Source organism: Stegostoma tigrinum, chromosome 3 (genome assembly GCF_030684315.1).
Source record: "Stegostoma tigrinum isolate sSteTig4 chromosome 3, sSteTig4.hap1, whole genome shotgun sequence".
NCBI lineage: Eukaryota > Metazoa > Chordata > Chondrichthyes > Orectolobiformes > Stegostomatidae > Stegostoma > Stegostoma tigrinum.
Window position 1 is genome coordinate 12,044,712 of NC_081356.1, and position 17,531 is coordinate 12,062,242.

Sequence of the window (17,531 nt, forward strand, 5' to 3'; positions counted from 1 at the left end):
TGCATGAGCAGAGAGGCCAGGCTAAATATCTACTTAAGTCATTAAAAATAGCGTGAGAGATAGAGAGCTGATTTTAAAGGACACAGTATTCTAGGCTTTGCTAATACAGGCACAGACTATGAGAACAGGGATGTTGTGACAAACTTACAGCTGGCATTGTTTAAACCTCAGCTGGAGTATTGTGTATGGTTTGGAGTGCCATTCGATGTGAATGCTTTGGAAAGAGATTTACTAGAATGGTTCAAGCAATGTGACATTTTTATTATGAGAAAATATTGGAGAAGTCGAAACCATTGTCTTTGGAGAGGGAAAGCTGAGGGGAGATTTGAGAGAAGTTTTCAAAATCATGAATGATACAAACAGAGTGGATAAAGAGAAACTATTTACATTTAGAAATGGATCGTGAACCAGTAGGCATAGTTTTAAGTTTTAAAGCATTTTGCAAAAGAAGTAAATGCAAGACAAGAAAAAAATATTTTCCACAATAAAGTAGTTAGGGTCTGGAATGCAGTGGCTGGAAGTGACATAGCAGCTAGTTAAGGCATTCGAGTGGGCAGTGTATAATTATTCAAATAAAAACAGTGGGCAAAGTTACAGAAAAAATGCAGGAGTCTGACACTAAGTTAAAATACTCAGAGTGAGTACTACCATTATAGGATGAATGACCTCCTTCTGCGCCATAACTCTGATTCACCTTATGAAATATCAACTGCCTTCTCATGTGTATATTAAATACCTCCTTGGCATAAAGCTCTTTAATGTTGGTCACTGCCAGACCAAAACTAAATGGACCATAAATGATAACAAGGTGTAGAGCTGGATGAACACAGCAGGCCAAGCAGCATCAGAGGAGCGGGAAAGCTGATGTTTCGGGCCTAGACCCTCATTCAGAAAATTTTCTGGATGAGGATCTAGGCCCAAAAAGTCAGCCTTCCTGCTCCTCCGATGCTGCTTGGCCTGCTGTGTACATCCAGCTCTACACCTTGTTATCTCAGATTCTCCAGCATCTGCAGTTCCTACTGTCTCTGACCATAAATGATCTCTAGTCTGTGGTTGACTGCAGAGTCTGCACACATGCTGCACAATGATTTCCAAGTGGCTCTCAATTCCATCAATCCTGCGCACAAGAAACTTACCTTATCCACAAATGTTGCCAAAACAAAACATAGTGGCTTATGTCAAGCCAACCACAAATGCAACCTCCTACAGGTGTTGCAGGAGGGACTATTATCTTGAGCACTTCTGACATTTTGCTGCTAACTCTCTTAAAAGGTATCATTATCAAGGAAATCTTGTGAATCTTAGTGAATCAATTTGTTTTTGTTTTACAGAGAGCCTAAAGCTTTCATGGTAATTTTCCTGACTACAGCCAACATATAACTAAATTTATCTGAATGCAGATTCACAGCTGGCTATTGTGGGGCTGCAACATTTTACATCTGTGTTCTTATTTCAGGTTGCCATGAGACAATTGCATGTTTGAAAGGGGTCTCAGATCAGAGTGGTACTGCTGCAGTTATAAATCTTCATCTCTGACCCACATTCCCAACTAGCCAGACTTGCAAAGAAAGGGTTAGCCTTTTAGAATATCCTTTATACACAGATACGTTTTATCAAAACATCTTACATTTCAACAGTGACTGCATTTTGAAGTCTTCATTGGCTATGATATAATTTGCATCTGTGCTCACGAAGGGAGTTATTGAAATGTAATTGCTTTATTGGGCAGCACAGTGGCTCAGTGGTTAGTACTGCTACATCACAGATTCAGGGACCTGGGTTTGATCCCAGCCTTGGGTAATTATATGGAGTTTGCACATTCTCCCTGTGCCTCAGGTTCCTTCCCACAGTTCAAACATGCGCAGGTTACATGGACAGGTAACGGAAACATGCGGATGGGCTAAATGGCTTGCTCCCACACTGCAAGGATTCTATAATTCTTTTACAGAATATGCAGGGGACAATTTCCAGTTAACAAAAATAAAACGCCGAATACCCTTGTAGTGGTTTGAGTCAAATGAAACAGTGGGTGGCCCTACAAACCCTCAAAGTTGACTTCAAGCCCCCCGAAGAGTATTTCCAACACAAGAATGCGCTGGCTGAATTCAATTGGAATTTTCAACAAGAAATTAGTACCTACTGGATAAGGAGAAATTTAAAAGATTATAAAGAAAAAAGAGGAGTGATGGGAATTAAATAGCGCTTACAAAGGACCAGCACAAACATGGCGGTGTCCTTCTGTACTCAATCATTTAATGGTTCTATGATGTGATAAAGTCGTGTTACACTCAGTTATTGGTTTTCCATTAATTGGTTGCTATTGATTTCTGAAGAAGGGTCTCGACCCAAAACATCATCTTTCTTGCTCCTCTGATGCTGCTTGGCCCGCTGTGTTCATCCAGCTGCACACCGTTTTATCTCACATATGAGACCCAGTCTTTGATGGCAGGATAGAATAAGTCAAGTTTCTAAAATAACGGCAAGATAACAGAAATGTTTATCCCCAACTCAAATACTGTTGCTAGCAAATTTATTCAGGATCATGCTTTTCTCTCATCACCACTGAAATAACTTCGCAGAGGCTGGTATCTCCAAGTTAGCCTTTTTACAAATGGAAAGTCCTTGACACTGATCCAGCTCCCTAAGAGCCAGCTCTCTGGGTGAACGACATATCTGACTTGTTTAAATCTGCCAGCCTGGACCAGGTTAACAGCTCCAATCAGGGAGCTCATAATCTATGAGGTCCTGCTGGCTGATCTCATTATAATCATTACAGTGGGAAAGATAGATTCTGAAGATTTCAATCGAAATGAGCCCAACAATTAGGTTAAAATTACCCCCAATAACTTTCAAACACCTAATGTTACATTCTTTGTACATGTGTGAGATTGCCTTCATGCCCAGGTTAATTGCCACTGTGTTGTTGCCAGCTGCATATTCCATCTTTATCAATTTATGTTTCACACTTCAGCTCAGGCCAAGGCTCCTTAAACATTATGATTGACCAAAGAATTTTAAATAAAAATGAGAAAATAACCATGAAGTAGAATTGGGCCTCAATTCATCGCAGCAATATTTGTGAATAATGTTGTAGGCAATACCAAAAAATATTAGAAATACTTGGCTAAAAATACCCTGCCTTTTGGAGGTGGGGAGGTGGTAGTCTGATCTGTGATCTGTCCTCATCACTTTCATTGTACATTGGCAATACACAATTGTTTTGTTGCCACATAAATTCAATTAATGTAGCATGTGGCTGAGCATTTCCCATGTTGCTGGCTCCTCTGCATAGACTGAGCAGCGTTCTTAAAGACAGTCTGTCCTTCTTAAGGGAAGCTGCGCTTCTAAACCCACACAGACGTCAGCGAGTGATTTTGAGGAAAGCCTGAGCACCAACTCAGCGAGAGGGCTTCAAGATGCAGTGATCTCACACTGGAGGCACTCATCACAGAAATGCATTCAAAAAGAGAAGCAACAGTGGAAACAGCTGAGGGGACTGGAAGGAGGTGACAAGGGAAACAAAATACCCAGAATGTAGTCACGAAGGCCTGGTATTCATGCTGAAAGATGTTCATGACCTCACACATATGATCAACATCAGTGAACATCCACCAGAACAGCAATTTCTCACACTGACGAAAGGCACCACATTTCCACTACTCACCTTAGGACTTAACCTTAGCATTCAAATATATGGGACTTCAAAGTTGTGGCCATTTCGGAGACGTGGACAGAGCCGGGACAAATGAAATAGACATAATGTCCAGGTGCCCTCATGGTCTTAGTAACACTGTTTATTATACCAAAGTAACTTGTACACGATCATTATCATGTAATAAACTAAATAGTGTTTACGGTATGAGCTTCTTCTTATAAGATTACCTTGTGATCTCCTTTATCACATTAGACTAAGCAGGACCTGTAAATCCAAGCCTGAAAGTTGGACAGTGGCAGTAAATCTACCTTATGGGGACCATGAATCTAGCTTGCTCATATAATATGGTGAGCAGTGGTGGGGGTTCATCACACAACAGATTCCATACTAAAGGGATCACACTGGCATTTCTGTGTTTGAATGTGCCATATGGTATATTTCTTCCTCAGTGCAAGGGTAAAGGACATCACAGAGAGGCTGCAGAATATTCTGCAGGGGTAGTGAGTAAGGCAGAAATTGAGGTGCACATCAGTCCAATGGCATACAGGTGCCTGACATTGAAGTCCTTCAGTCCAAGTTCCAGGAGCTATTGAGGAAGTTAAGAAAAGCAGGACCTTAAGGGTAGTAATCTTTGAATTACTCCTGGTGTCACATACCAGCAAGAATTGAAATACAAAGATAGGCAGAGTAAATGAGAAATGGAATATAAATTAGGAAAGTTTTAAAGCAGAGATGCAGAGTATTGGTGACTCCACATCTAGGGTCCTGCAGTGGTTTTGAAAAAGAAATACAATTGCTTTAGAAGCAGTTCAAAAATTCACTTGACTCATTCATGGGATGAAAGGTTTGTCTTGTCAAGAAAGGAAGAACAAGTTGGACCTTTGCCCATTGCAATTTTAAAGAATAAGAGGTGATATTCCTGAAATATATAATTTCTTGAGGGTGGATCCAGAGGACATTTCTTCATGTGAAGGAGATTTAAACTTGGGGACATAGAATAAGAGAATTCCCTTTCAAGACGGAGATGAGGAGAGCTTCTTTCTTTCAAGGCGCTGTCACAGTGTGGAATTCTCTTCTCCAGAAGGTGGTGGAGGCTGGGTTTTTACATTTATTAAAGGCTGTGTGAAATAAACTTTTCATAGAGAAGGGAGTCAAGCTTTATGGAAGTGGAGCTGAGTGCAGTGCACAAGGGAAAGCTTCAGGTCCTTGAGGCAGGAGGCACCTATCCAGGGACGTCAAGTTGCATCTCAACAGGGCTGGGGTGATTGTCTTCATGGGGTGGTTCACTTGTGTTTTGGGAGGGTTTGAACTAAACTGGCAGAAAATGGGCACCAGCTACACAAATACAAAAGGAATAAGGCATGCAAAGTGAGACTGTCAGGCACTACTATTTGCAGGAATACTTCCACATCAAACAGGAACAGACCATGAATGACTATCCATTATACAAAGACAGGTTTACCATGCATGTATGTACACACAGAAAAGTGTGATGAATCAGATTGATGGGCTACCAGCACAAATAGTCATACAGGAAGACAATGTAGAACTATTACAAAAACAAGATTTAAACTGATGGATATCTGGTGCCCATTATTCAAGGATAAAAAAGTCTTCAGAAAAGATAGACAAGAAGAAAAGGAGGGTGGGGAAGGAGTACTGACAAGTGTTGGAAAAGGGATAACCACGAGGGGACTAGGAAAGAATCATTTTGGTTAGAGTTGAGAAGTAAAAAGGTGTGATCATGACTACAATGTAAGGCTCCAAAAAAGAGACCTAAGGACCAAATCGACAGGTAAATCACAAAGATGAGCAAGAACTGTATGACACTGGGACACTTTACATTCAGGAGATTATCCTTGATCAATATGCTCTCCGGCCATCCATAAAAGAAGCATTTCTGGATGTGGTTCAGGAAATGAGGTAAACCAAGTTCCTGTGGGGAAACACTTCCGTAAAAGTTATTGTGTTTTCATTAGATTTGAAATGGAGAAGAAAGGAAACTACCTGCAGTAGAATATCCAAATTACAGGCCAACTAATTTGAATGTAATGAGAAGGGATTCTCTCGGGATAAAATGGAATAAAAAAGTGATCGGTAAGGCATAACTAAACAATGGGTGATCATAAAAAGGAAGAGGTGCTTCAAAACAATACAAGCAAATTGCATTCCAACAAGGGCAAAGTGGAGGGAACCAAAAACAAGGATCCTTACAAGATAAAGGAGAACGACATTATGACAGATGAAAAAAATGCATCTGATGCATGTCTGGTGAACACTTCAGGTGAAATCATATAAAATACAATAGGTTGACAAGAAAAGACAACCGGCAAAGAAATAGTATGTGAGTAGAATAGCAGTCAATACAAAAGGAGATCCCAATATTACCTTCTAGCATGTAAACAGTGAGCAAGTGCAAGAAGGTTTCCGTATTATACACTTAGAAGTGTAGGACAAGACTAGAATACTTAATGACTGCATTGTGTTGGTGTTTCCTTTGAAAAAAAATTAACATGGGCATAGGTGGTCTGGTTCACGGAGATGCTGCTTAGTGTAGTGTAGCTTTAATAAGTCACTGATCAGTCACCTTTTCCAAAACGCCACCTTTTATCAGTCCAGTGATGTTTGGTGAAGAAACTCAAAGATTCTTTCCCCTCCAATCCCCACACTCTAGCCCCTGCCAAGAAGCTGTAATATTGTACAAACTGATGTGACTGATTTATTTGACTAAAACTAACCAAACTTAATTTTGAACATGAAAAATCCTAAAAATGCCTGTTCTGAGCATAAATACTTCAGGATGGGAAACCTGACAAAGATTTCAAATGAACCAGGCTGGCAACTGTGAAACTGACAGCACAACTGTGGAACTGGAATCGTTTGCATGCTAATTTTCACATTGCTTAACTTGCCAGCAGACTGTAGCAATGAGTTCTCGCACATTTTGAAAAATATTGCTTGACTGATCTAGTTCTATTAATGAGTAAACTACAGTAATTTTGTTATCACAAATGCACAGAAATTTCTAAAACAATTTTAATCCTAGTTTGTTGAATACTTACGTTGCACTGATTGTCATAGGTTGTAGTGTTTTTCCCACCTCAAGATGACATTTTTTTAGAAAAAGAAGAAGTTTCTTTGGTAAAAAGGATGAATCACAGCTAATTGACAGCACACGGAACAAGCATTTGGATCGCGTGAAGGCAAAATTGGTCTTAGTGAGGCGAGGTGAACTCACAGCAAATTGAGCAGCTTTTTAGCTCAGATTCTGATGTTCTTTTTCAAATGGAATCAACAAATGAGAAAATTGGGCACAATTTTAAATCAGATTGTGAATTCCTGTGAGTAATTTTACCTTCTGCCTCTGTAGCCTCCTGCTTCACTAATGTGCTGCGCAAGTGAGGAATTTCCTTTGCAAGTGCTACCTACTAGGAATTGTGAATGGACTGCCCCATAACATATTGAAAGTTATGGGCAAAATTAATTATTGAAATATAATGAGTGAAACTCCATAGAGGGAGAGTATATATATATAAGATCTGCCCTTACATAGTACAAGGTAGACAGAGAAATGACTGTGGGATTCAAACAAACAAGTTTTAATGAATAATTTCTGCCTGCCTTTAAGTGAGAGAGAGATGTGACTTTTGCAGAGTGATTTCATCTCAATCCATTATGTTAACACAAACTAATTTCAAGGGACATTGGGGATGATCAACAAATGCTGGCTAAACCAACATTACCCATCTCCCATGAATGAGGAAAAGACATACAACTGAAAGCAACATGAAAACAAAAAGCACATTTGCAGCTTGTAAAGTATTAATGATTCGCACTGCGTAGCGTATGCACCCCTCCGGGTCAGTGCATTACTCTGGATGAATTTTCAAGATTTGCATTTGTCACAAACTTTTGAGACATTGTTTGTTTTCTCTTTTGTTGATCATTATTTCGTCTCGCCACTAATTCTAGGCCTGTCAGCACTGAACGTATGAGTGGAAGGTAGATAGTCACAGAAGACAGAAACAAACTGGCAGAAAGGAAGGAAAACAAAGAAAAAAATGTAGAGAAAGAGAGAGAAACCTGCAGATTGAGATTTATGGAGATACAGATAAAGAGAATGTCAGATTGGAAAGTAAGTAGAATATATAATACACAAACAATCAATCCAGCTAATGCCAGTATTTAAACTCCATTTGCTCCTCCTTCTCCATTGTTCCTCATGTAACATTTATCAGCATTTCCTTTCTATCTCATATGCCTATCACCGCCATACTAGGTTTCATATGGGCAAATACATTTCTCCAGATTTTCCTACTTGATTTGCTGATGACTATCTTACATTGACAACTGTTAGTTTTGCTCCTCCCCTGCAATGGAAGCGCTGTCTTGGTGTCTGATCTATCAAGACCCTTCATAATTTTAAATACCTATAATAGGTCACCAGTCAGCCTTATCATGAAGAGCGAAGAGATTCAGCCAGTTCATTCTTTTCTGATAGGTAGAACTTTACATTTCCAGTGCCATCATTGTTTTAAAAAAAATCCCTTCCCAGCCGTCTGTCTAATATCTTCATATCCTTTACACAGTACAACAACTAAAATGGTGCACAATACCTAAAATGAGATAATCAAGGTTTGATACACATTTAACATAACTTCTCTACTTTTCAATTCTATCCTTCTACAAATAAATATGCTCAAACAATTCTGTGATTCATTTTTCATGGTCTTATTAGCTGTGTAATGTGATTTGTGTATTTGTACTCCCAGATTCCTTTGTTCCTTTAACCCATTTAAGTTCTTATTTTCAAAAATGTGACCTGCTTATTTTTCTGCAGTCACTGGTTTTGCAGTCAGTCAGTAAACTAGTGTCTGGCTTATTATTGTTCATGTAACACTGAGCTATATCATTAATAAATAGCACTGAAAACTAATTTGTTAAGGGTCATTTAAAAATAAAATGCATGTTTTCATTAAAAACAAATTACCGGTCTTTTTAAAGGACAGCTGGGCTTCTGAGTCCTGTTTAATGACTAGATTTTCTACCGACATCACTATCTTGAACACCAAACCCTTTTCTGTCGCTGAATGTTGAACATCCCAGGAGATTACTAAATCTGACAGTTAAGTGAAAGAAGAAATATTAGAGATGTATCTAAGTGTTTTATCCCTGTGGAGAAGTGTCTAACTGCATAGAGGTTAATGAGACCAGTGTCTTCGTTCCTTCTCCCAGCGCTTTTTCAGCCAGTAACTGCTTCAGATATTCTTTTTCTCTAGTGAAGCGTACAGAAACTGAAACATTTCAGAGTGTTCACCTAAGCCCAGTGCCCTGCTCCAAATGCTGAATTTCCTACTCACCGGGCACCATTCCTGTCAATGTTGGGGCTGGATAACTGCCCTGAGCAGCAGGGGGCACATGCGGAGGGTAGCCAGGAAGAGTCGTGCTGGCCAAATCGCGACCTGGAAATCAAAACAAAATATATGAAGCTTAAACAAGGTCTTAGGAATGTCTGTGACATTAGTGCCTGCAGCTCCTGCTGTGATCAGGTCATCCATACCAACACTGTGAACCTGCCTGTAATGACAACCTCTGGGACAGACATCAGGTGATTATTCCAGGCAGGTGGTCTCTTAATGCAGGTTCACCCATTGACTTATCATTGAGACTGACACCAGGTATTCATTGCAGAGAAATGAGAAAATCTACTAAATGTTGTTGCCCTGTTGAGGGGATATATTGAGATCACACACTGACGGGGCACAGTGAGACCCTATGCAGAGTGAGTATTGTTAGATAATAGTCAGGGATTTACATCATAAATTGATGAGATACAGTAAGATTATAGACGAAGTGGATTTGGTTAGTCTTTAGACAAAGGTAGTACAGAAAGGAATGTCAATTGCCTCAAAGTAATGTGCACCTGAACCAGGAGTTTTCATCAAGCTGCATCCATCCAATGCACATGTTGGACGAACAGATTAATTCTCAAGTTTTCTTTTGTCATGATGGGAGGATATGGACCTGAGAAATCTTTACTATGAATGGATATACAAATGATGTACCTGTTTTGATGATAGGGTACACACCAAAACTGTCAGAGATAATTGGAACTGCCAATGCTGAAGAATCTGAGATAACAAGGTGTAAAGCTGGATGAACACAGCAGGCCAAGAAGCATCTGAGGAGCAGGAGAGCTGACGTTTCGGGTCTGGACCCTTCCAGACCAGAAATGTCAGCTTTCCTGATCCTCTGAAGCTGCTTGGCCTGCTATGTTCATCCAGCTCTATACCTTGTTACACCAAATATGTCAGTTGTTTTCAAAGCATGCACAACAAAGATACTAGATGGTATCAAGTGTTCATAGTCAAAACATCCTTTTATGAAGGGTACACTCCCAAGTGATCAACTGTTTTTGAGAGGTTTGTAACAAAATGGATGTTTGGTTTCATGGGATGCACATCTGAATGCCTGCTGTCATTAAACAGTTCAAACTCCCTCTGTCTGATATTATGAAGGGATTATACATGCAAGAGGTCTATTATCTTTCATTATGAAGAGGTATCCCTGTGAGACTCCTGTTGCATTTTTTTTTAATTCACTTGTGAAACATTGATGTCGCTGGCTGGCCAACATTTATTGCATGCTCCTACCTGCCTTTGAACTGAGTGGCTTACTAAGCCATTTCAGTGGGCAGTGAGAGTCAACCACACTGCAGTGGTCCTGGGGTTCTCGTGCAGAATAGGTAAGGATATAAGAGAATATGTCCTTCTGATGTCTATAGCTACTAAAAGGCATAAACTTGAGATACTGGTCACTGGTATGATCCAGCTGATCTTATTATTGGCCAAGTCAAGCCCCAGACCGAAACAGAGTTTGTCAGATTATATTTTGATTTGATTTCATCCTAACAAAGTAGCTTCTCACTGAAATATAAGCATTTCACACAGCAGATTTTGCTTCAACAGTAAATCAAGAGTTTATTAATAAAATAAATTAGGATAAAATAGAATAAACCAAACAATTTACCACACAAATTGAAAGATTTTTAAGTACTCAATAAAAGTATAATCCCAATAACCCTAAAGCACTCCTCCATAAATTGAAAAGTAAAGCTTTTATATCATAGTTAAAATACACCTCTGGTACAGAGATTTTTATCTTGTATAGTACCCAAAAACAACACTCCCACTACTCACACAAGAATTCTGGATCTAAAACCTCAAAAGGTTTCAAGGTATTTGTGACTTTAACTTATAGACTGGAATGGCAGATAACTTCATTCCAGAGCTATAATGTAATCATACGCAGCTCTTCAGGGTGTTATCACAACATCTTTCGACTGGGGATAATGGGAACTGCAGATGCTGGAGAATCCAAGATAACAAAGTGTGGAGCTGGATGAACACAGCAGGCCAAGCAGCATCTTAGGAGCACAAAAGCTGACGTTTCAGGCGTAGACCCTTCATCAGAGGGTCAGAGGCCTCTGAAGAAGGGTCTAGGCCAGAAATGTCAGCTTTTGTGCTCCTAAGATGCTGCTTAGCCTGCTGTGTTCATCCAGCTCCACACTTTGTTATCTTTTGACTGGGACTAACCACTGATACTTTAATCAAGTTTTACCATATCCTTCCCTTCTTAGGAGCAATGATCTATACAGCCACCTTCATCCAAGAACTTCACAGGACTGCTAACAACTCAAGGTAAAGCAAAAACAAACCTCTCTGTCCAACTTATGGATGTTTTAATTAAACTTCAAACTCTTGACCTTCTAAACTGGAGCTTGTCTTTCTCATTTGGCCATAAAATCCTACCAATGTACGCAAAAGCCTATTAATCATGAAGATAGGTCTCAAAACTGTTTTAAAAGGAATCACTGTAGCTGCATAAATTCTTACAAGTTATTGATTAATTTCAGACAAACTGCAAAACCCATGTTTCTCTCTAACCCAAAATTCCAGGAACACACTTGTAACAATTAATTTCTTTTTAATCCATACATGAATATGGATGTCACTGGCTGTGCCAGCATTTATTAAGCATCCATAATTGCCCAGAGGCAGTTAAGAGTCAATGATATTGTTGTGGATCTGGAGTCACATGCAGGCCAGAACATGTGAGGATGGCAGATTTCCTTCCTAAAGGACATTAGTAAATCAGATGGGTTTCTCCCTGACAATTGGCAATGGTTTCACAATCATTGTAGATATTTATTTCCAGATTACAATTGAATTCAAACTCCACCATCTGTGATGGCAGGACTCAAACCCAGGTCCCCAGCACATTACCTGGGTCTCTGAATTTATAGCCCAGCAAAAGTACTACTTGGATATCGTCTAATAAATATCACACAGTTTACATTGCATTACAAAGGGGTGAACCCTTGACATATTCGCTGTTACAAAGAGCTGTATACTCAAAATGCCACTTTCTATGAAGAACTATAATCAAAATATCACTGGCTGTATTTTCTCTGCAGATTCTCCTGCTTTCAAAATTTATCATTTGTTTCCTTTTCATTTCAGAAAAACCTAAGGTGGCCTGGTGATCCTGGGAACAATTGTGACTCCGGCCTTAGCAAGATCTATCTTCATATAACGTGAGTTTCTGACTGTGCTGGTACCGTGTGATGGGTTCTCAGAGCTGTGCTTGGCTTTGCCTTGAATCACCAGTTACCTGCCTACACTACCAGTATCAGCATGACACGGTACAACAAACAATGCACTTGCCAAGTTAATAGGATGGCAAGTGAAGCAATTACTAATGTGATGACTAGTAATGATTGCCTGGGCTGCTGGAAGCTTTACTGAGGCTTATTGATGATGTGCTTGCTGGGACAATATATGCATGATGACTAAATTGCTAATATACCATGGGCAATTTTTCCTGCTTCGTTTTTCACACAGCTATTAGAAGAATCCAAACCCTGGATTCTTGTATGACCTACAGGCACAAAAGCCAATAATCACTGGATCCACTTAATAACAGCTTTAGAAAAGCTGATTCCTTAACTGCATATTAATATGTATCTGATGCCTGAACTAAAACTGCTTTTGTTCTTTTCATCCTACTCCTTGAATTAAAATTTCACATTCCTGGCAGAAATTTGAGCTCCATCTTTTGGTTTTCAGTGCAATTTTTTTTAGTGTCCTCCACTAAAATAAAAGTGATTCTATTAGAATTACAACACAATTACTATCAAATCAGTAACACTTCAGAATAATTAACCTCCCAGACGTAACAGAATGGAGGAAAGTAATGATTTTCTTTTCTTCTTTCATGGAATGTGGAATTGATGTAAGTTAGGATGTTTCCCACTCTCAATGCCCTTGAGAAGATGGTGACAATGCTCTTTCCTGAACTGCTGCAATCCATTCAAATATCTGATTAGAGTCACTTTGAATTTGATCACTGGTTTTATTTGCCTATTGTTACATTGTGAAACATTTCTCTGTTCTGCCTGTGCAGAGAGCTTAATGGATGTTTTTTTATGACCCTAGGATTCAGTTTTATACTCTTTTGGCAGCTTAATCAAGGATTCTCCACAAAGCCCTCAGAGGATTTTGTATAGCAGAAATTCACAGGAGACAGTTTAAGAGTGGCACAGACAAATTGGAATGGACACTGACAATTGGCACAAGGAAATATGCTTCTGCAGACTTAAATTTCAAATGTCACTTAATGATTCCACCCGATTAACTCATTGGGCTAAAAACAACGAAAAGAGCATCTAGGGAACAGAAAGCTCTACATATCTACAGAAATCCATAGAAAGTTCTGTCAAACTATATACATGGCTGCTTATGGGCCAGAAGGACAGTGGTGTGGACACACATACACATATACTCACAAGGGGACTGGCAACGGTTGGTGTCCATTATGACATTAGCAAAGCCTCAGTAAATATACATGATTAATCTTTCACTCAGTTTGACTATTAAAGGCTCATAACATCTGAGCAGAAAGGGGAACAACTAGAATTATCTTACTTTGCCAGTGCTGGTGATTAATGTGTCTTCTGGGTTTACTGACATAAAATACAATAGCAGTTGGTTCCATTGGCATTTTCACCTCTCTCTCCCCTGAAGAAAATCAGGGATACATTTATCCAAATTACTTCTCATCAAGTTGTCCACTTTACTTACCTTGGATTGGTCAACAAATAACCTGCATCATGCATGGTGATACTGACCCATACTATTCCCAGTTTCAATATCTGAACTTAGGGCTTTTGTGGTGCAGTGATAGCATCGCTATGTCTGATCCAGGTGGTCTGGGTTCAAGAACCACTGCTCCAGAGGTGTATCATAACATTTCTGAATAGCTTGATTAAAAATTTCTATCCCTGAACTGTAACCAGTTGATAGAATTCAGCATTATCTACTAATGCATTACAATAGTCCCTACATTACAACAGTGACTCATTTCAAACAAACAACATCGATCGTAAATGTTTTGAGATGTCTTGAAATCATACAAAACATCATATAATACAGGAATTTGTTTGTCCCCTTTCTAAGGAGGAGCGGATTTTACATACAATAGACCTTGGAAAATTGCTGGCATCTAGATTACAATGTTTGACAGGATAAATAAGAAGATATAGTTTATACCGGTAGGTGGGTCAGTAACCAGAAAACAGAAATTTGAGATAATTGACAAAAGAACCAGTGGCTAATGAGGAGAATCTCCTTATGTGGCATGTTATTGCAAAGTGAAATATACTATCTAATTGGGCTGCAGTAAATACAGATTCAAACAATTTAGAAAGAAAGTTGAATAAACACATGAACATGAAAATTTTACAGGACAATGAGGAAAAGATCCAGGATTGACAGCAAGATCTTTCAAAGAGGCAGCATTGTCATGATGGGCCAAATGATCCTTTTTGAAATGCAACTATTCTATTCCTCAGAGCACGGGAAGAGGTCATTTGGCCCATTCTGATGCTCTAGAAAAAACAACTCAGCTAGTCCCACACTCCTCCAAACTCAAACATGTTTCCCATTGGGTTATGTCTCCAATTTCCTTTGACAACTGAATCTGTCTTTCACATACTTTCAGACAGTGCAAACCAAATCACTCATTAAACAAACAAAGCTTTCCCTTAAATTGATCTTTTTTTTTAATAGTCACTTTGGATCTGTTCTGATCCTTCTCCCAATGGGAATGGTTCTGTCTACATACTATGTCCATATGCATCATAACTTTGAACACCTCTATCATACTTCCTCTTAATCTTCTCTTCTCAACATACAGTAGCTCCAACCTCTCCAACATATCCACGTAATCAAGTTTGTTGTCCCTGGATCCATTCTAATAAGTCTTTTCTACAACTTATCTAAAATTTTCATATCCTTCCTAAAACCTTATGGCCAGAATTGGACACAATATCCCAAATGAAATTGCATTAGTATTTTATCAAGATTCATCATAATTCCTTAATTTTCATATTCCAAGCCTCTACTTACAAAATCTAGTATCCTGAGTGCCTTTACAACTACTTTTTCAGTCTGTCCTAGCACCTTCAAAAGATTTGTACACCTAGGTCTCTCTCTCTTCCTGCAACCTCTTTAGAATTCAGTACATATCGCCGCTTTTCATTATTTTTACAAAATTGTAAGATTTCTGCTTTAAGTTTCATCTGTCACGTTTTCCCATTCAACCAGCCTAGGTCCTTTTCTGTGCCTTTCTGTTCATTCATTTTAATACATGGTCCCTGTGCCTGAAAATTCCCAGAATGCACTCACTGGGAACAGCAGATCATTGACGCACTGTTATAATTGACTTCAGGATGGCTGGCTTGTCATTTAATATGTTTAATGCAGGGAAATGCAGATAAGGAATAGCCAATTGTGGTGCTCCTCATGGTTGAATAGCTTAAATAGCCTAGTCCTCTGTGTGAGTGAGGTAACATGATGCTGTTGCCAGCCATCACCTTTAAAGAAAGCACAAGGGAACTGTTTGGACAGAGTGGGCCTAATTAAGGCATCAGTCAGCCAGAATTTGTTTGGTTAACATTGTGCCAGCTTCCTGATGACTAGAAAATCTTTATTTCAATAAATGTGAATAAAGAACAATGGAACAATATCGGAATCCCTATTTCTGGGTGGGGTGGACTATTCAAACTCCTGTCCAATGGAAATGTAGTGACACTATCCTCATCACATTTAGCTGGGCCTCCTGCTGACCTCCTCCCAGGGATTTTGAGTCAGGATAATGACCTGCCTGCTTAACAGAATCTTTGTTAGAGCAAAATAACTACAGCTCAATTGGTTGGATCCATAACCAGTGGGAGTAAGGTGTCACCTTCTCTGCTGCAATCAGAGAAAAAGACAACTGCAGAAAGTCTTGAAAAAACTAACGTGATGGAAAATGGCATCAATAAAGTCTTCAGCAAGGCTTTCCATCAGTGTAGGGAAGCTCGGTTGCTCAGCAGCTCTGCTGCTGTTTCTACATTTTCAGTGTTCATGTTGAGTTCCTCCACACATTATCTCATTAGTGTTGGATAAAACAACATTAACATACATTCAACTGGACTGCTTTCGATGGCTAGATTATTCTTTCTGACAAGAGGTCTACACTTTATCTACACAGGATGGCACTACAGGTACTAAATGAAATCAGTATTGAGAATAGTGCTGACCCAAAGACTGAGAGGGCAAACCTAATACTTCTGTACATTAAATGTTGATAAGGTAGTCACAATTATTAATCACATTACTAGTTGCCTGGAATTATCAGCTGAAGATGGGGGAGAAGCTAACATTAACTATGAGCAGTACAGTGATGGTTGCTATGACCGGGACAGAAGGTATGTAATAATGAGTATTCCAGTGGACTACTGTCACTGCACTGACCAGTACAAGAAATGAAAAGAAGGCATTTAGTATGAATCAATCACGTCCAGCACGGTGAATGAAAACCAAAGAAAGGCTTCCTTAAAACAATAAGCTGTGCAGTTAATAACAAATATGATAATATGTCGCAAACCATGCAATGATAAATCAGCTCAAAATATTTAACCAATTCCATTCCACTGTCTTCATTCATGTTCTTGCCCTCTAATTGGCTTGCCGCATTTAATGTTATCAGCCTCACACTAATGCCGTGAGTTATCTTGGAGTGTTACAAAACCCGCTCAACCTCGGAACACTTCCTATTCCAGGATATAACAAAGTAAATGGTCCAGAGCCATTATTTAATGCAAGTTAAGTAACACTGACTTCTTTCCCCAGCTCCACAACCTTCCCTCCAGTTTTCTCCCTAGCCCCATTTCTCTAAAGAAGGCCAATTCATGAATCAGACCAACTTTCCAAGACTTTCAAAAGAGACCATTCATCACGTGTGTGTTTTACCAGAATGTATTCAAATAGAGTAGGTGGTTGCTTTGCAATTCCATTTGTAATCATGGTCCTGAGCTTCCAGTTGCCAGTCAATTTAATTTTCTACCTTGCTCACAAGCCTAACTTCCCAGTCCTTAGCCTCCAATAAATGTTCCCATGTAATTCAATACAGGTTTGAGGAACAGCAACTCATGTTTCAATGAGGCGCTTACTAAAATCTTCTGGCCTGAATCTCAAGATCAACAGTTTCACATTGTAACTTATGCTTCTTGGTTTGCTTTTTCTCTTTTGTTTTCCTTCTATTTTTGCTTTTCTACAGCTATACATGATCCTGTGATTTACACATCGTCTAGACACACCATTTGTTTCTTTATTTGTTACCACTCCCCCTGGCCTTGCACCATGAAAGCTTTAATATTATTCTTCCCTCCACACAGTCAGGGATATTTTTATTTTTTTCATAACACAACCTTTCAGTTGCAAAAATGTATCACATTCCAGATATTTCCCCATTCTAAAAAGGTCACAAATCT

General features: G+C 39.2%; 1 protein-coding gene across 2 annotated transcripts in view; it reads right to left on the bottom strand.

Annotated features, from left to right (window-relative positions):
* pax5 (paired box 5) overlaps positions 1 to 17,531 on the bottom strand; it is a 203,017-nt gene that overhangs the window by 41,217 nt on the left and 144,269 nt on the right. For both annotated transcript variants that reach the window (XM_059643140.1, XM_059643146.1), the window contains one exon: positions 9,016 to 9,117. In XM_059643140.1, coding sequence (XP_059499123.1) covers positions 9,016 to 9,117 — 102 coding nt within the window. The remainder of the gene's footprint in view (positions 1 to 9,015; positions 9,118 to 17,531) is intronic.